Source organism: Bufo gargarizans, chromosome 9 (genome assembly GCF_014858855.1).
Source record: "Bufo gargarizans isolate SCDJY-AF-19 chromosome 9, ASM1485885v1, whole genome shotgun sequence".
Taxonomy (NCBI): domain Eukaryota; kingdom Metazoa; phylum Chordata; class Amphibia; order Anura; family Bufonidae; genus Bufo; species Bufo gargarizans.
In genome coordinates this window covers 148,120,492-148,141,191 of record NC_058088.1, presented here as the reverse complement: position 1 = coordinate 148,141,191, position 20,700 = coordinate 148,120,492, and the positions used below count along the sequence as shown (strand labels likewise).

At 43.1% G+C, this 20,700-nt stretch overlaps 1 protein-coding gene across 2 annotated transcripts in view; it reads right to left on the bottom strand.

Annotated features, from left to right (window-relative positions):
• BTK (Bruton tyrosine kinase) overlaps positions 1–20,700 on the bottom strand; it is a 474,008-nt gene that overhangs the window by 263,490 nt on the left and 189,818 nt on the right. For both annotated transcript variants that reach the window (XM_044306622.1, XM_044306621.1), the window contains exon 4: positions 1,493–1,558. In XM_044306622.1, the coding sequence (XP_044162557.1) occupies positions 1,493–1,558 (66 nt within the window). The remainder of the gene's footprint in view (positions 1–1,492; positions 1,559–20,700) is intronic.

Here is a 20,700-nt window from a genome sequence, read left to right as displayed (position 1 = left end):
TCATGCTGAAGGTTATGCACAGGCAAAACTGTAGAGAATGAAACAGTTGATGCAACCTCCCGTAAATAACTTCCAAGTGTGTGAAAAGCTTCCTTCACCTTTGAAACCTCATTGCAAGCCGGATCATTTGTCCCAAGATGGACAATAACATCCACCTCCCTTTCCTGCTTTGCTTGCCTAACAATATTAAGGATACGTCATCTATCCCTGCTAGCGTTAGCACCAGGGAGACATCTCACAAAACCATTTTCCTCAAACTTCACACCTCTTATGATAGAATCGCCCACCACTAGCTGCTTACTATCAGTCCTCACCTTCTCCTTTTTGTCTTTGGCTGCATTCTTGCATACTTTAGGCATTGGAGATGATTGTTCCTCACCCACTGTGCCTGAGCCATCCTCCATGTTGCTCTTGAGCTCTGAAAGTGCTACAAATGAATTATGGAGAGCCACAGACTGTGGGACATGTCTTCTATCAACAACTCTCAACCAATAGAGATTGGTACTAAAATTGGAGTGGATTAATGGAAGGCCCAAGGAAAAAGTTATTTCTGCATGAAGTGGTCATTATAAAAAACTTTTGCCTAATTAAAAGTTGTTGTAGGTGTAACTTATGTAGATCAGTGGTTATGCATAATAATGATGTAATCTGTGTGAGTAACATTGAAACTTATGGACTGCAGCATACTGTGGAAAACCTGATATACAATTGAAATACTAATTGTTACTTTGTTCTCTGGGGTATAAGAAATTGTGCCTGGGGCTTTTAAGAAGTACTGCTGCTTCACACTTTCATCTTCATGCCATAATCTGCCTGACTTGCATATTTATTTCTATGCTGTCTTGCTGCTCTTGTCTTCGAATCAATGAAAGGATCTTCTCAAAGAAGACATTGCTTCAAGAAGTTTTGTTTTGCTGTGGCCGATTTCCAACACAGATATGTGACTAATAGGCTTCTTCACCAAACAGCACTTTTTCTTCACAAACAAGCGATGATTGGTAATCAGGGCTTGCAATATCGCTCTGCAGGCAGAGAGACAGGGCCCCTTAGCTCACAGACCCATGTATGTGATCTACCTCCACTAAATTTACTTAACTGGAACCATTGAAAGATCTTAGGCTGAGGGAAGAGGCCATTATAACAAACAAGCAAATGCAGTGCACATTTGGCAGGAGTCAAGACAGTGTGGAATAAGACCACTTTTACATGGATTAACTTGCAGGATAAGAGGCTGAACTGGATGGACAGATGTCTTTTATCAGCCTTATAAACTATGTTACTATCCGTAATTCAAAACCAAGAGTCAGTGCAAAACATAGAAGACATACAATTTTTTCCATGATACTTTATCTTTGTAGTTTCTAAGTGAAACAGAAGATCAACTTCTTCCTCTCATAAATAATCGCATATCTAAACTAGACTAAGATATATTTATATTCCCTTAGGTGGCACATATACATTGTGTCAAAGCATGTTGGACAATATGTCTTACCTGGAATGGGTAGGGAAATCGCTCAATGATACTAATCTGTTCAGTTTCTGCAAAATCTTCCCTTGTCTGAAATAACAAGAAAGATAGTAAGTTACAGTAAGTTAACATAAGAAAGACTGAATTAAACATTTTTTTTTATATTTCACAGTGAACCTTGACGTGATATTAAAGGAAAACTGTCATATTTAAAAAAAATGCATTGCAGTCTGTGGGCAGCATGTTATAGAGTAGGAGGTGGTGAGCAGATTGCATATTACAGATTTGTTGAAAAGGATCCAGCAAAACAAGAAATGTATTCAGTCCAGTGACTGACAGCATTTCCTTATAAGTTTGCATACAGACATAACTGTCCATCACTAATCAAGGTCACCCACTGGCAAGGGAGTTGTTAGATTAAAATGTTTTGTCCCAGTTCTCAAATGTACTGCTTGCCAGCTAGATACAACTGTATAGCCGTCCTGACAATACAATTGAATCAAATGCACTGGAAGATCTGAAGGACCTGTGATGGCATCACAGGTCATGTGTCCAGTAAAACAGGCAGTGGTTGAGAAGGACCTGCGATGATGTCACCATCATGTGACCAGTGCATGAGAGGACCTCAGTGAAGAGGAGAAGTCTTGGGGGAAGAAGCTGTGGTGAGGTCTGCTACATCAGGAGAGGTAAATGAAGGGGGAGGCAGAGGAATGCTGGGAATTTTGGTTATTTAACTGGGACTGTATGTTAGGGCTGAAGGGAGGGATGTTATTTACATGGAACATGGAATCTGTATTACAACTAGGGGCACTAGAGGGGGCTTTATTACTACAAGGAGGGAGCTTACCAGTGTGACAGGGGACCCCAGACATAAATTAGCAGGGGCCCCGTGAAATGCAAAATTGGCCCCTGAATACATTACTAATTATACTGAATCTTATCCATCAAAATTATATATCAATATGCTCAGCTCATTTTGCTTTAAAGCATGATGTCTGCATATTAAAATGTTTGTTTGTTTTTTTCAAAATTATGGGAACCATTAATGAGTAACCCTAATCCCCTGTTAAGAATGTTGTTTGCTTTTAAAAGACTCCTTTCCTTATGATGCAGCATATCTGCTTGAGGAATGATGAGTAGAGTATGTACAGGGTGAGTCAAAAGTCTCAGGATACACTTTTATTTCAGAAACAAAAGGAAAAATTAAATATCTAAATACCCCAGCAAGTAATGGGTGAGGGGGCCACCTTCTTGAAAGCCACCATATCAGATCATTTTTCAAATGGGAAGGAGTTCATATCAGAGAAGACCAAAAAATTCTCAGAAATTGATTGCCACAATCATATTTTCAATATCTCTTGTGGTTCAAAAGTTATTAATACAGAAAGTTCAAAACTTTTGCGCCTTCGGCTTTGTGTTCAGCATCTGGGACAACACATTGAACACGTCAAATAGCTGTGCATTACAGGGAACGTTCCCAGTTGTTGTTACAACTTTGTGCATTAATAACTTTGAACCACAAGAGATATTGCAAATCTGACTGTGGCAATCAATTTCTGAGAAATTTCTGGTCTTCTTTGATATGTTATATGACCCCCTTCCCATTGGAAAAATGTACCCTTGATCCAATATGGTGGCCTTTTATTATGGGCAGCCTAAGGCACACCTGTGCAATATTCATGCTGTCTAATCAACACCATGATATTCCACACCTGTAAAATAGGCTGGATTATCTCGGCAAAGGAGAAGTGCTCACTAAAACAGATTTAGACAGATTTGTGAACAATATTTGAGAGTAATGGGTCTTTTGTGTATGTAGAAAACATTTCAGATCTTTTCAAAATGGGAGCAAAACCAAACCTAAAAGTGTTGCGTTTATATTTTTGTTCAGTGTATATGTGAACTGCACTTCAGTGGACAGATCCGGTGTCTTTCCACTAACAGTGCCAAACAGAAAAACAGTGCAAGTTATCTGGTGCGGTTGAAGAATACAGACAACCATAGCCATATTGTCTCATGAGCCTCACACTTCAGCTTAGGTATTGAGTCAGAGAGAGGGCCAATCCTCTCCATTAATCTCCTGAGGTTGCGTCTGCCTTTGAAACCTTAAAAGGGAGTTTTATTCAGGCGCCAGTGCTCATCCAGCCTGATGTGACAAAACCTTTTGTTGGTGAGGTGAACACCTCTGAGGTAGGTGTGGGCGCAGTGCTATCTGAGGATCCATCCTCCCTCACTAATCTCAAACCCTGTACGTTTTATGTCCTGTAAGTTTTCCCTCGCAGAGAAAAACTATGATATTGGCAACCTGGAAAAGTTCTTAGAGGGGGCTCAGAACTAGGTCACTGTGCTGATGTGTCATAAAAATCTAACCTACTTGGATACGGCCAAGCGCTTGAATCCCCGGCAAGCATGGTGGACCCTGTTCTTTACATGATTTTACTTTGTTATGACTTTTCGCCCTGGTGCTGCTACTGTAAAGGAGGATGCTGTATCGCAAAGTTTTGATGATGAACAGTGTATTAATACTGAGCCTGGTAATAATCTGTCTCCTGGTGTTGTGGTCACCATAATTAGTCCTGATCTAGCCGCTGAGATAAGTGGTTGTCAGGATTTGGTTCCCAATGATCTTTCGCCTGGTAAATTGTTTTTGTCTCCGAACATGCGCCTTAAGGTCCTGGAAGAATCTCATTGTTCTGTTCTGGCAGGTCATCCAGGTATTGTGGGGAGTAAACATCTAGTTTCTTGAGCCCACCGGTGGCCTTTGTGGTCATGTGATGTGGGTGCTTTTGTCTCTGAGTGTGATGTATGTGGTAAGGCCAAGGTACCCAGGAGACTTCGTGCAGGTTTGGCATTGTCCCTTGCTCACAGAGACCTTGGACCCAGATCTTGATGGATGTTTTTTACGGACCTCCCGCCCTCCTGGGGCAGGTCAGTCATCTTGGTTGTGACTGATACTCTCAAAGATGTGTCATCTTGTGTCATTGAAAAAACTTCCTAGTGCTAAGGAATAGAGATGAACTAATTTCTAAAAAATTCGATTTGGCTGGTTTGCTGAATAAAAAAAAAAAATTTGGTTCGATACGAATTTTTTGGTGGCGAATCGCATAAAACACGGCTATTTCATGGCTGCAGAGAGCCTTTATAGTGGTGTAGAGCACTGTGCCTTGCAGTAACACACATAGGGAGTCTGCTGTGATAGTAAAACAATACTTTGAGTCAGTATCACATGCAGATGACAGGCATCACTCTTAGAATCACTGCAAACTTTACTTATTTGGGCAGTTAAGGGGCCAAAACTGACCAAATAACTCAAGTGTGAACTCAACCTTACAGGTCAATGTTAGTGTCAAGAAGAAGCTCATTCTTTTTACACAGTCGGCAGCTGATTCCACATAGATGTCTACAGACCCTGTTCTATTAAATGCTTATACAAGTAGAACCCCCCTGACAGAGAGGAGAGGGTGTCAGCAGTAAGTTTGTGTTGATGTCACTGATTATTTTGCCCTTCCTCTGATCCGTCAGAGCAATAACCCCCAAAAAACAGATCCTGTCTGTCCGGTCAGCATTTAGTCAGTAATCTATGAGTATTGCTAAAGCCCAAAAAAAACAGGAGTGGATCTAAAACAGAGATGACACGTGAATGGAATATTTGCATGTCTTCTGTCTTTTGTACTCACTCCTGCTTTTGGCTACCAAATCATAAGCCAATTCTGATGCAAAATAGGGACCATGTCATGCAGGCATTACAGCTGTCACATAGACAGGATCCATTGTGCGTCTCATTTTTCTCTTCCTTCTGACAAATGATGATGTCAGCCAGGCCGAAAGGCAAAATAAGTGGGAAGGGTGTGGAGGTGGCAGCAGCATTAGGAGACCACAGAGTGGCAAGGTGACAGTGTGGAAGTGGCAGAAGCATCAGGAGACCACATAGTGGCAAGATGACATAGTGTGGAGATGGCAGCAGCATCAGAAGACTACAGAGTGGTAAGGTGACATAGTGTGGAGGTGGCAGCAGCATCAGGAAGCCACAGATTGACTTGGTGACAGACTGGGGAGGTGGGTGGCAATACCATGGTGGGTGAAAGAAGGAGCACTTGGCATCAGATGTGTGGCATCAGGCAGGTAGCCAGAAGAACCCCAGTCTCTTTTATCAAAGTGTTGGTGTGGCACCATGAATGATCTAGTCTGATGCATCAGGCACTGGTGGGTTGAAATCCTGGCTGATCCACGCCTAATTCATCTTGACAAAGGTCAGTATCTCTACATTTTGGGTGGACAGGCGAGTCCTTCTTGGGGTAACTATGGCCCCCGCCAGACTAAACACCCACACTACTGGCCGGGCAGGACAGCTTTTCCAGGGCAAACTCTGTCAGTTACAGCCACAAATCCAGTTTGGCTGCCCAGTAGTCCAGCAGATCTTCAATGTGGGGTGGCAGGGTACTGTCCAAGTATGCCACCACCTTCTGGTTCAGGTCACTCCTGCTCCAGGTCTAGCTGCTGCTGCTGGTGAGTAGTTTTTTCACTAGGCGGGTGAAGAAAGCTTCTCATCAGTGACTCTGGACTCAAGTTGCTGCTGATGGAGCTGGAACTGCTCTTACCCCCCACCCTGCCAAAGCGGCCATAGCAGAGGAACGTGAGCGCAGAGGGCCCCCCCCGGTCAGACCTGCGAGAGGATGGACGATGGCGCAGAGAGGCAGCGGTCAACTGACTACATATGATGTCTCTATAGTAGGTCAGTTTGTCCTACCTCTCAGCGGGTGTAAAAAAGGCCCCCATTTTGGACCGGTAGAGAGGGTCCAACAAGGTGGAGAACCAGAAGTCATCCCTCTGCCGAATGGTGACAATTTGGCTGTCACTACTGTGGGGATTGGCTCTGGTAGACAGGGTGCGGACGCAATACAGAGGCAAATTACCAGTTCTTAAATCAAACTTTTGTGTTTATTCACACATAAAGCATAAACAAAACATCACTTTGCAGTCTTGGTGTTAGTTCACACACAATGGAAAGTCCACATAGCCAAAAATCACTTTGTTGGCAGTTCTGCCTCCAGCAGTCCATAGCAGGCTTTTAGGGGTCTTGTTTCCCTTACAGATGGGTCTCAGCTCTCCAGCACGGCACAAGCCTCAGATCCCAGCACACACACCTCCTAAGCTCCACTGTTACACTGAGTTAGTCCTCCTCACCTGGCAGTGCTGGCTGGATTTTTAGGCCTGGCAAAACCCAACCTGGAACATGGGCAGTAGTCACCCACCCAGCACTTTGACTACTCCAAGTAAGAGCTGTCCCGGATCAGCTATACCGCTACACTAAGTATTAAGGTGTCAAACAGCAACTGCTGCTGACACATAAAAACCGGCTCTTACTCCACCAAGGCCACGAACCTCAGTGACACGTACCTATCATCCACGATGATTCCTTGTACCTTCTTACATACCTCCCCCCTTTTGTTCAACCATAAAAGAGGTGAACACATGCCATACACTATACTTAGGACAGGGCATCCGCGTTTCCCTGCAACCGGCCTGCCGTGTGTTCTACGGAGAACCTAAGGTTTTGTAAGGAACCACCTGGTGACTCGGGCATTTCTCTCTTTGGCCTGGCTCATCCACTTGAGAGGGAAGTGATCAGTCACCAGGCGGAATGTTCTCCCCAACAAATAATTGCGGAGAGACTCGAGTGCCCATTTGATAGCCAGGCACTCTCTCTCCACTATACTGTAATGGTCTCAGCTGGGGTGAGCTTTCGGCTTAGGAAGACAACGGAATGCTCCTCCCCGTTGACTTCCTGAGACAGTAGAGCACTGAGGCCTACTTCGGAGGTGTCTGTCTGCACTATGGATTCCCGCTTGAAGTCGGGCGTCACCAAAACCCGGGACCCACACAGGGCTGACTTCAAAGCGGAGAAAGCCTCTTCAGTCCGGTCGTTCCAGTGAATCATCACTGACTTGCGTCCCTTCAATAACCCTGTCAGTAGCAAAGTGGGGAATAAATCTCATGTAATAGCCTATCATACCTAGGAATTATTTTACTTGTTTAGTGTCAAACAAAAGTTGAGGAGCAGCACCCACGAACCTTAGCGACCACACCGGAATGCACCAGCCAAACCACGACCGCAGATCCTCAGCAGTCCACAGATCAGCAATCAAAAAACGGTCACGGCAGCATCTCTAATTCCATCTTTATTCTTTGTACTTTAAATGAATGTGTACAGAAACAAGCCAAGCAGCAATGTTTCGGCTACATGGTAGCCTTTATCAAGCTTGATAAAGGCTACCATATAGCCGAAACGTTGCTGCTTGACTTGTTTGTGTACACATTCTTTTAAAGTACAAAGAATAAATATGGAACTGGAGATGCTGCCTTGTACGTTTTTTTTATTGCTTTACTTGTTTAGTGGTGACAGGTCGGGGCCAATTTCCTATCGCCTCTATTTTGTTTACTTGGGGTTTCATCACTCCGCGCCCAATGACATACCCCAAGTATTTAGTCTCCTCTAACCCGATCTCCCTTTTTTGGGGGTTAGCGGTTAGTCCCGCCTTCCGAAGGGAGTCCACTACAGCCTGCACTTTGGGTAGGTGACTTTCCCAATCGGTACTGTGGATGACAATATCGTCCAGGTAAGCTGAAGCGTACTGACGATGTGGACGCAGCACAATGTCCAGAAGCTGTTGAAAAGTGTTGGGGTCCCCATGCAGACCAAAGGGTAGTACCTTGTACTGATACAGCCATTCAGGTGTGCGACCGTATCCATTTTGTGATCCACATTTTTTGCAGTCCTATTGAGTTCTATGGATTTGAGGTCCTCTTTTTGAAGACCAGAATAGTACATGTTCTGTCTTTACTGGAACTGACATACGGATGTAAAAAACACACTAATGACGTCCCTGTGCTTTCCACATCTGTATGTCAGTTCTGCGAAAGATAGAACATGTCCTATTCTGGTCCTCATAATACAGATCTAAAACTCTTAGAACTCAATGGGACTGCAAAAAAATGTGAATCACACACTGACAGTAACCTTATTTAGTGGATCCATGACTTATAGGCCGCAAAACCGATACGGTTCTGAGCACGAGCCCTATCACTTATACTCAGCACCCATAACAAAGACATCCACAGTGCCCCCATAACAGTGACGTCCACAGTCCATTCATAACAGTGAAATCCTCAGTGCCCCTTATAACAGTGACATCCACAGTGCCCCCATAACAGTGACATCCACAGTGCCCCCATAACAGTGACATCCACAGTGCCCCCATAACAGTGACATCCACAGTGCCCCCATAACAGTGACATCCACAGTGCCCCCATAACAGTGACATCCACAGTAAACCCCATAACAATGACATCTATAGTGTCTGGCAGAGCTCCCTATATACTATGACATCTCCCTATCCCAGGGTACAGCAATATGGTTTACACAGGCCCTGGTGTCTGAAGGAGTACAAAAGGGCTGGGGAACACAGGGACTCTGCATGATACATAGGATGTGTTGGGACCTGCAGTATCACCAGCAGAAGACATTATGTGAGTTACAGTACTGCAGCTCAGGAGGAGCTGGGACTTGCAGTACCACAGGAAGGCAATGTTGGGGCTCGTAGTCCCCTGAGGGTAGGGCACACTGGGGGTAGTAGCACACACATGGCTGGCTCTAACCTTGAACTCATGGCTGTGCTGCAGCGTGTACTCCAGGGAGACCGCAGGAGCTTGGCCATCTGCTTGGTCACCTTCCCCTGGTCCTGCGCCCCTGGGCTGAGTAAGGGGCTCCCCGAGGCTTCGCTCTCCTTGTACTGCTCCGGGCCCAGGAGGAGCAGGAGGCCCTGATCAAGGCTGCAGCAGGTGCGGGGACTCTGGGGCTGGAGGCTGGTCCGAGGATCCGCTCTTGTCTCGGGCGGCAGCGGCATCCTCCTCCTGCTCAGAGCTGAAGCGGCAGAGATACCGGCATATGTGCACTGTGATTGTGCGTACTGCGCCTGCATCAGAGGAAGAAGACGGAGGCCAGCGCGTCTCCTTGCAGGAGGCGGTAACGTCATTAGTGACGATCCAGCTCCTGCTAAAGGCAGGATTAGAAGACGGACTTCGGCCAGAAGAACTGAAAAGCCAACTGGAGGGACCACATGACGAGGAGCCAGATCTCAAGAACGGCTGTATTGTGGAAGGTAAGTATGTGAGTAATAATCTTTTCTCCACAGGTTTTTTTTTTGTTAAAAAATAGTTTTTGCCCAGAGAACCCCTTTAAGATGCTTCGTTTTAGACTGCCGAAATGAGTGGAGAAGATTTTTGCCTTTGTTGAAGTTCGCTATTAACAATCAGGTAAACTCTATTGGTATGTCTTCTTTCTACTGTAACTATGGTTTTAACCCCTGATTTTCCTCAGTATCTGGGTCCAGTTTTGTTAATCTTGCTGTGGATGCTATTGTTGAAGATCTGTGCAGAGTTTGCGTCCAGACTCACCAGACCCTGGAAAAATCCCAAAGCATCCAATCTGAACATGCTAATAAGGCCACACCTTGTGTTGAGTCATTTGGTATGGCTTTCTACCAAGAATTTACATCTTAGGGTGCCTTCTGGTAAACTTGTGCCTAAATTTATTGGACTGTATAAAATGTTGTCTGTTTGTAATCAAGTATCCTTTTGTCTTTAGCCACCATGATCATTCAGAATCCATGACGTAAAAAATATGTGTCGCCTGCAATTCCTCCACCTAAACCCCCTGATCCAGTAATTATCCTACATGAGATTAAGTACGAGGTGGAGAGAATCTTGGACTCCCAAAAGGTTCAGGATTCTCTCTAATATTTAATACATACTGAGGAGAGGACATGTGTAACGGTTTAGAAAATCCATGCTCCTCGCCTTATTAGGAAATTTTATGCTAAATTTCTGCTGAAGCCTGCTTCCCAGGTTGAGGGTCTTATGGCCTATTGTAATAAGGGGGTTAATGTCACTAACTTACCTGTCCGTGCTCCAGCAGCGAGGCCATGCTCACTGGTGACACAACAGCATCCCTAGCAACAGGATGCAATGCTCTGTTTCTCTCCATTTCTGTGTGCTGTGTCTGACTAATGGACCACTGAAAAAAAAGTGTAGCAGCACAACGACAAAAATATGTATATACCGTTCCTTTATGTGTTGGTGCCAGCCGTGTTGGAAGCCAGTCCGAAGCTCCCCCAAACATAAATAAACTTTGTAGGAAAACCGCAGCACTCTCAAGGCTTGAGAAAGACCACATCGGTCGAAACGTCGCACTGTATTGGTGACTAAACCTTTTGGATATTGAAGACAAGAGAGTGCTGAGGTTTTCCTACAAAGTTTATTAATGGACCATTGATTCATGTACTTATCAGGTTCTGATCCTGGGACTCAGTTCCCTTGTCATTTCTAGGTTTACTCCCTTGCTGTGCTCCTCTTTCTGTCTGTGAGTGTTTTCGATTGTTTAGTATATTGCCTTGGCTTGCCTCTGACCTTAATCTGTCTTGTGATTTTGTACTGTGATATCCATCTGGTTCTAACTTTGGCTTGGTTATTTTGACTACCCTCCTTTCTCTGATTTTGTACTTCATTCTCTTCCCAAATTTGACAAATTTCCGTACAACCTTTCTCTGTGTGGTTACCTCTCTGTGTCTGTCTGTCTGTCTTGCACTTAGGGAATGTTGACTACTTGCGGACTTGCAGCTTAGGGCTTGCGCTGCAAGTAGGGAGAGAAAGCTGGTTTGGTTCCAGTCAGGGCTCACTGTGGACGTGTTTCCTGCCTGATTATTTTTATTTTTTTATATTAATCATGAGATAACCCCCTTAAGTTAAAATCTTACCAAGATAACAATAATTAACCCTTTCAGTCCTTTCAAAATGTTTGCATTTTCATTTTGTACTCCTGCCCTTCCTAGAGCCACAACTTTTTATTTTTCCATTCACATAGGGCTTCTTTTTTGTGCGAAAACAAAACTTTTGTGGGAATACTTTCTAATGGCACCATTTACTGCATACAATGTAATGGGGAGCTGTAAAGGAAAATAAATGCAATTCTGCCATAGTTTTATGGGTTTTGCTTTTATGATGTCCCTATGTGGTAAAACTGACCTGTGCCCTTCATTCTCCGGGTCAGCACAATTACAGATACATTTGTATAGTTTATCTTGTGTTTTACCACTTAAAAAATAAAATTTTGGGAAAAATGTATTTTTTCTTTTTATCGCTATATGTTTTTTATAGTTACAGTATATGGAACTGTATGTAGGCTTGTTTTTTGCATAGAAACTAAATTGAATAGTGGTACATCTTAAAAGATATGTCTTTAATAATTGATATTTAAAATAATAGGCTCAACGATAAACATTGTATCAATAACCTCTCCTGGAGGACAAAATTATTCCCTGCCAACCTCAGTGAACTGGTCAGGTTAGAAAAAATTGTGGAGCCAGGTGGTGTGAACACTGGCCCACTCGGAGGATTGAGTTGAGAATAAAAAGTGATAGAGATAAGGAGAGGTGGACAGATACTGGGTCTCAACCCCTATATGTGTCCCTATACTCTATATGAGGACTCCCTCCGTCTGACCCTAGATGGCCCTTAGACCTGTAGTTTGACTGCCCAGCTTCGTCGAAGTTATAGGACCAGTCACCTCTAAGATCAGATAATTGAAAAAGAAAAAAGAAAAAACAAAGAAACACTATCCCAACGCATTTCACTGGCAAGCACCAGATCATCAGGGGACTCAGGTATAAACTGGACCACAGGTGAGTAGCGACAGGCAGTATGTGCCTATGTCAGCATTCCATATGAGGCTGAAGCAGCATGAGGTTGGCAGGGAATAATTTTGTCCTCCAGGAGAGGTTATTGACACAATGTTTATCGTTGAGCCTATTATTTTAAATATCAATTATTAAAGACATATCTTTTAAGATGTACCACTATTCAATTTAGTTTCTAATTATTTTTGGGCATCATTATATATATAAGTGTGACCAGCTTTCAATATAGGTTGTTATCACATTGTTTTTTGCATAGCAATCTGTATTTTTCAGTGATACCATTTTGGGTGTGTTTGACTTTTTAATCAATTTTATTCAATAGTTTTGAGGAGGTTAAGGCTGGGTTCACACCTGAGCGTTTTACAGCGCGTTCCTACGCGCTGTAAAACGCTCAACAGGCAAGAACCAATGATTCCCTATGGGAATGGTTCTCACCTGAGCGTTTAACAGCGCGTACGATCACGCTGTAAAACGCCCGACGCGCCAAGAAGTACAGGAGCTTCTTTGGGGCGTCTTGTCGCATGTTCCCGTACATAGACTTCAGCGGGAACGCGCGACAATGAGCGTTCGCTTGTCTCTGTTTGCGCGATTGCAAACGCCCGTACAATCGCGCTTACAGAGTGCTCCATCGCGAACACTCAGGTCTGAACCCAGCGTCAGAGACAAAAAACAGCAAACAGGCAATTTTTTGTTTGCCATATGGAATCATTTTTGTTTTATATTTTAATAGTACAGGCGTTTTGGGATGCAGTGATGCCTATGATGTTTATTTTAATTATGGGAAAAGGGGATATTTGAATTTTTTTTTTTTTTTCAAACTTTTTCTTACCTTTAAGCCCTTAAGCAACTTGTAATCATCAAATTGCAATGTGTAATCATCAAATTGCTTCTCCTATACATTACTGTAATTTAATATATTAGCGTATAGGAAATTCTGTATATTCCAATGAAATTCTGCCCCTAGCTGCCATACTACGACATCAGCACCCCACTATCACTTTCACAGGATGCGGACAGGGGGGCCCCTCCCTCTAAACCAATTAGATGCCGCAGTCACTATTGACCATGGCATTTAAGGGGATAAACCGCCTGTATCAGCCAATCTGAGCCATTAGAGCAGGAGTCCGGCTCTCATTTGAGAGCCAAGCTCCTGCTCATTGCTGCACGGGAGAGGTGGTAGCCTAGCCTAAGGCCTATTAGTGACCACTCTAAAAAGGTGCATTGGTGGTCACTAAAGGGTAAAATAATATTCCAAAGTTAATTAAAGGGTTTCTGTCATGAGAAATAATGTTATGTAGCTGACTGGCATTAGGAATGTGCTAGTGCCAGCAGTGTCATAACAGTATGCTTTATAACTCCCTGCCTGCCGCCGTTCCCTTAAAATAAATATTTTTTTAAAATATGCTAATGAGCCTCTAGGTGCTTCAGCTTTGACACGCCCAGGTCCAGTTGATTGATTTTTGAGTTCTCCTCATCGACCTGTAAATCCCGCGCCTGCGCCGCCTGTGCCGAAGGAAGAAAGTCTTTATTTTAAGAAAACGGCGGCAGGCAGAGGGTTATAAAGCATACTGTTATGTACTGCTGACATTAGCACATCGCTAATGTCCGTCAACTACATAACGTTATTTCTCATGACAGAAACCCTTTAAATACATTCACTTGATCAGAGTGTGCCTGACATATCATTCTGTGTGTTATATAGCAATTGTTATGGACAATGGTTGTGGAACCACCATGCCAACCAACCGGTTTGACTTTGTGCTAGTCCTGAGGGCGTTATCCTGGTGGTCCCCTGGTTTTCACCCTTTAACCCTTTAGATGGATCTAGACTTCACTGTATGGGAGTCACCAGGCCACTACTTCTTGAATAGTACCAGTGTGGTTGGCTGATGACCCCCAGAGACACCAGTGCGAGCACTTAAGGATCAGTCAATACTCAGTTAGGAAACAGGCAGACGTCAGTGCTGACAGATTTCATGTGAATCCATGAAACAGTCCAAAGCTCAGGGCAGGTGGCACAGGATCAGTGTGGTAAACAGGCACAGGTCAGGACAGGTGGCAGAATTTCAGGAAATAGAAAGCAGTTGGTACACTGACAGATACACGTGTTTTATCTCTTTACAGACTCTAGCAAGCTAGAAAGAACTTTCACAATCTACAGAGATCAATTGCTCAGGCAAAGAAGTGAGGTCAGCAACCAAGCTATATAGCAGAAGCTGATTAGCAATTGGGAACAGCCTCACAGCAGCTAACAAAGCAACATGCGTTTAACCCTTGAAGTACTGCAACAGAGGAGATATACATAAACAATGACCCTAATTCACACACCGGAAGCAGGCACTCATAGACATGGGACATCAGCGGCCATTACTCTATGCAAGTGAACATTAACATTTTTTCTTTAAAAAAAAAAATGTCAAAGTTAATTGAATAAATTCAGTTAATCAGAGTGTGACGGGTGAATTTTTCTGCATCACAGTTATATAGCAATTATACTGGACTCTATCTGAGTGACCATTCTTTCCTTAAAAATAGATTCCAAAGTAAATTCAATAAATTCAGTTGATGAGAGTGTGCCGGATATCATTTTGTGTCACAGTTATATATCAATTATACTGAACTTTTTCCATGTAACAATTTTTTGGGAAAGTTATATGTCAGTTATACAGCAATTATACTTGACTGTGTCCTAGTGACCATTTTCTCTTAATTTGTTCCCCAAAGTTAATTAAATAAATTCAGTTGATCAGAGTTTGCATGACAGATCATTCTGTGTCACAGTTATATAGCAATTATAATGGACTCTGAGTCACCATTTCTTCTTTAAAAAGAGGCCAAAGTTAATTCAATAAATTCAGGTAATCAGTGTGCGGCTGGTGTATTTTTCTGCATCATATTTATGTAACTATGTCCAAGTAACCATTTTTTCAAAGTTAAACAAATTAAGTTGATCGAAGTGTGCCTAACATATTGTTCTGTGTCACAGTTTAAAAAACAATTAAACTGGACTCTGTCCAAGGAACCATCTTTTTAAAATCTAAAGTTAGTTAAATACATTCAGTTGCTCAGAGTGTGCTTAATATATTGTTCTGTGTCACAGTTATATAGCGATTTTAGTAGACTCTGTCAACTATATACAGGGAGTGCAGAATTATTAGGCAAATGAGTATTTTGACCACATCATCCTCTTTATGCATGTTGTCTTACTCCAAGCTGTATAGGCTCGAAAGCCTACTACCAATTAAGCATATTAGGTGATGTGCATCTCTGTAATGAGAAGGGGTGTGGTCTAATGACATCAACACCCTATATCAGGTGTGCATAATTATTAGGCAACTTCCTTTCCTTTGGCAAAATGGGTCAAAAGAAGGACTTGACAGGCTCAGAAAAGTCAAAAATAGTGAGATATCTTGCAGAGGGATGCAGCACTCTTAAAATTGAAAAGCTTCTGAAGCGTGATCATCGAACAATCAAGCTTTTCATTCAAAATAGTCAACAGGGTCGCAAGAAGCGTGTGGAAAAACCAAGGCGCAAAATAACTGCCCATGAACTGAGAAAAGTCAAGCGTGCAGCTGCCAAGATGCCACTTGCCACCAGTTTGGCCATATTTCAGAGCTGCAACATCACTGGAGTGCCCAAAAGCACAAGGTGTGCAATACTCAGAGACATGGCCAAGGTAAGAAAGGCTGAAAGACGACCACCGCTGAACAAGACACACAAGCTGAAATGTCAAGACTGGGCCAAGAAATATCTCAAGACTGATTTTTCTAAGGTTTTATGGACTGATGAAATGAGAGTGAGTCTTGATGGGCCAGATGGATGGGCCCGTGGCTGGATCGGTAAAGGGCAGAGAGCTCCAGTCCGACTCAGACGCCAGCAAGGTGGAGGTGGAGTACTGGTTTGGGCTGGTATCATCAAAGATGAGCTTGTGGGGCCTTTTCGGGTTGAGGATGGAGTCAAGCTCAACTCCCAGTCCTACTGCCAGTTTCTGGAAGACACCTTCTTCAAGCAGTGGTACAGGAAGAAGTCTGCATCCTTCAAGAAAAACATGATTTTCGTGCAGGACAATGCTCCATCACACACGTCCAAGTACTCCACAGCGTGGCTGGCAAGAAAGGCTATAAAAGAAGAAAAACTAATGACATGGCCTCCTTGTTCACCTGATCTGAACCCCATTGAGACGGTCCATCATCAAATGTGAGATTTACAAGGAGGGAAAACAGTACACCTCTCTGAACAGTGTCTGGGAGGCTGTGGTTGCTGCTGCACGCAATGTTGATGGTGAACAGATCAAAACACTGACAGAATCCATGGATGGCAGGCTTTTGAGTGTCCTTGCAAAGAAAGGTGGCTATATTGGTCACTGATTTGTTTTTGTTTTGTTTTTGAATGTCAGAAATGTATATTTGTGAATGTTGAGATGTTATATTGGTTTCACTGGTAAAAATAAATAATTGAAATGGGTATATATTAGTTTTTTGTTAAGTTGCCTAATAATTATGGACAGTAATAGTCACCTGCACACACAGATATCCCCCTAAAATAGCTAAAACTAAAAACAAACTAAAAACTACTTCCAAAAATATTCAGCTTTGATATTAATGAGTTTTTTGGGTTCATTGAGAACATGGTTGTTGTTCAATAATAAAATTAATCCTCAAAAATACAACTTGCCTAATAATTCTGCACTCCCTGTAGTGTACTTTTAGTGCATAGATTGTGTGACTTCTACATTTTTCTTGATAATTATAAGGTTGGACGGGGTAATGTAAGTTGAAACACCCATACAAAATTATTTGCTGGTGAGAGTGTGTGTGGCAGTAGCACAAGTAGCAGCAAAAGCACTGTTGGTAGAAGGCTATAGTTGTCCCTCGCCTCCTGTAGGCAAAGGATTAGTATTGCAGAGGCACAGGGCAGTGGATGACATTGTGGACTGGATGGCTTATACATTATCTCAGTCAGAGCATGATGATGTTGATGTTTATTCTGAATCTGACTGCTTGCCTTTCAGTGTCCAGTGCATTCCTCCTGCTCCTTCTTAACAGTGAATTTAAGAATCAATAGAAGCATATTTTCGGTCATCCTTGTCTTCACTGACCTCTCCTAGCTGGGCATGTTCCTTTCTCCTAACAGACAATAGCCAGGTGCAAAGGAAGATATTTAAGATTTCACGATAGTGTTCCTGTTGATAAGTTGCATAAGTAGAGTCAAGTTTTGGACTGTCATTAAGTAGAGGTTCAGGCAGAGGTGGAGAAAATTAAATAAATGCATAGCTGTGTTGGTGGTGGTACGGGCACTTGTAGTTATGCTTGTACTGGTGGTAGGGGCACTAGGGGCAAATATAAAAGTAGAAATCATGAAGGGGGAAGGAGTCAATGACATATCACAGTCTGAGAACCTTGGCAGGGATGATGTCAATGATTGTGTGTTGAACAGAAACTGGAAACCAGATCAGGGTGATGAGGAGGTGATGACATCAGAGAAGGAGGTTGGTGACCGAGATAAAGAGTGGATGCTACATACGACCAAAACAATTTAAGAAAAGCCTTCCAGGTGCAGATCTACGTCTTCTGTGGTCAGCTCAGGAGCAGGTGATGCCATTGTAGCTGTTGGTGCAGGCTCAAAAGATTTCAGCCCTTGGGCAAGCTTGGGTGGTGTTGGCAGCAACAAATGTTGCATGCGCTGCTGCCCTTTGCAGGCACCTCCAGTGTGGAAATTTTTCTCTACATTGCTGGCCCACAAAACTACTGCAATTTTCAAACTCTGCAAACGGAGAAAAAGGTGTGGCCACGTAAAAAAACAGCTCTCCTTTAGCACATTAAGCAGCACCACATGCTTAAGTGGGTAAATTGAACTGGCCAGCAAGACTGTCCTCCTCCTCCTGATCATTATTCTAGTAGAAAGGCAACATGCACAGGTTGGTGTTAACATCATCCGCTCCTGCTTCTCCTGATCTAACTACTTCTCCTCCTTCCCTAATCTATATACAGTCATCCATAATGGAATGTATGGGCAAGAAACAACAATATGCATCCAGTAGGCCACTTATGTGCCAATTGAACTCTCACCTGGCCAAGTTGCTGGCAGTGTAGCCACTGCCATACCACGTAGTCGATTCCACTTGCTTTATGAAACTGATCGATTGAAGATACCTAGCCACCATTGCAGTACCCCAGTGCAGGGGGTATCTGTAAATGGTTTGTTATGTAATAAGCTGTTATCAATTGTCATGTTATATAATGCACCCAACACAGTGTGTATGGATGGTGCAGTCAGAGTAATCACACCTGGCTTAGCCTTTGTAGGTAGTTAGGTGTGGGCTGGTCCATACCCTAACCTTAGGTCAGTCTAGATTGGAGTTCAGAGAGAGAGAGGCAAAGTCCATGTCCTCCCTGTTCCTAGGCCCAGAAAGCTACATAAACTCACCTATATTTCTATGATACAGTCATGTGAAAAAATTAGGACACCCTTTGAAAGCATGTGGTTTTTTGTAACATTTTTAATAAAAGGTTATTTCATCTCCGTTTCAACAATACAGAGAGATTAAAGTAATCCAACTAAACAAAGAAAACTGAAGAAAAGTCTTTTCAAGATCTTCTGTAAATGTCATTCTACAAAAATGCCTATTCTAACTGAGGAAAAAGATAGGACACCCTTGCCCCTAATAGCGAGTGTTACCTCCTTTGGCTGAAATAACTGCAGTGAGACGGTTCTTGTAGCCATCTACCAGTCTTCGACATCGGTCTGAGGAAATTTTACCCCACTCCTCAATGCAGAACTTTTTCAGCTGTGAGATGTTTGAGGGGTTTCTTGCACGTACAGCCCTTTTCAAGTCACCCCACAGCATCTCAATGGGATTCAAATCTGGACTTTGACTTGGCCATTCCAGGACTCTCCATTTCTTCTTTTTCAGCCAATCTTTGGTTGATTTACTAGTATGTTTTGGGTCATTGTCATGTTGCATGGTCCAGTTCCGCTTCAGCTTTAATTTTCTAACTGATGGTCTCACATGTTCTTCAAGCACCTTCTGATACACAGTAGAATTCATCGTGGATTCTATGATGGTGAGCTGACCAGGTCCTGCTGCAGCAAAGCAGCCCCAAACCATGACACTTCCACCTCCATGCTTCACAGTTGGTATGAGGTTCTTTTCTTGGAATGCTGTGTTTGGTTTACGCCAAACATGTCCTCTGCTGTTGTGTCCAAATAATTCAATTTTGGACTCATCTGTCCAAAGAACATTATTCCAGAAGTCCTGGTCTTTGTCAACTTTATCTCTGGCAAATGTCAGTCTGGCCTCGATGTTTCTCTTGGAAAGCAAAGGTTTCCTCCTTGCACACCTCCCATGCAAGTTAAACTTGTACAGTCTCTTTCTGATTGTAGAGGCATGTACTTCTACATCAACAGTAGCCAGAGCCTGCTGTAGTTCTCGAGATGACACTTTAGGGTTTTTGGAGACCTCTTTTAGCATCTTGCGGTCTGCTCTTGGGGTGAACTTGCTGGGGCGACCAGTCCTGGGCATGTTGGCAGTTGTTTTGAAAGCCCTCCACTTGTAGACTATCTTCCGGACAGTGGAATGGCTGATTTCAAAATCTTTTGAGATCTTTTTAAATCCCTTCCCAGACTCATAGGCTGCTACAATCTTTTTTCTGAAGTCCTCTGACAGCTCTTTTGCTCTCACCATGGTGCTCACTCTCACTTCAACAGTCAGGAGCACACCAAACTAAATGTCTGAGGTTTAAATAGGGCAAGCCTCATTCAACATGCAGAGTAACGATCTACTAATTATGTGCACCTGGTGTGATATACCTGTGTGAGATCTGAGCCAATTTAAGAGGGAATACATGTGAGGGTGTCCTATCTTTTTCCTCAGTTAGAATAGGCATTTTTGTAGAATGACATTTACAGAAGATCTTGAAAAGACTTTTCTTCAGTTTTCTTTGTTTAGTTGGATTACTTTAATCTCTCTGTATTGTTGAAACGGAGATGAAATAACCTTTTATTAAAAATGTTACAAAAAACCACATGCTTTCAAAGGGTGTCCTAATTTTTTCACATGACTGTATATAGAAGGAGAGAAGGAGAAAGACACATGAGAGAATAAGAGAACTTAGAATCTGTGTGGCTGAGCATAGGAGTCAGTAAGGTTACCTGTTCTTAAAACCTATTCAGACCTTGCTGCTGTGAGGGACACCGTTAAGACACCATTCACACATCTAGTAGCTTGTCCTCGCTGAAAAGTGGAGCCAAGCCTATGACATATAATACTTCTGACACTGAGGGAACAGAAAATGACAGAGGCAGAGGCAGGTTCAGTACCGGTGTGGGCACAGGGCCTGCTCTCAGGCCATGCCAACTAAGCGTCCTGTGAGAGGAACCCACCGACTCTTGGCTGTGGGTGTATGATGTCACTTGCGACAAAGTCGAAGATAGAGTCAACCATTCAAGCACCGATAGGTTGCTGGTCAAGACACGACCAAT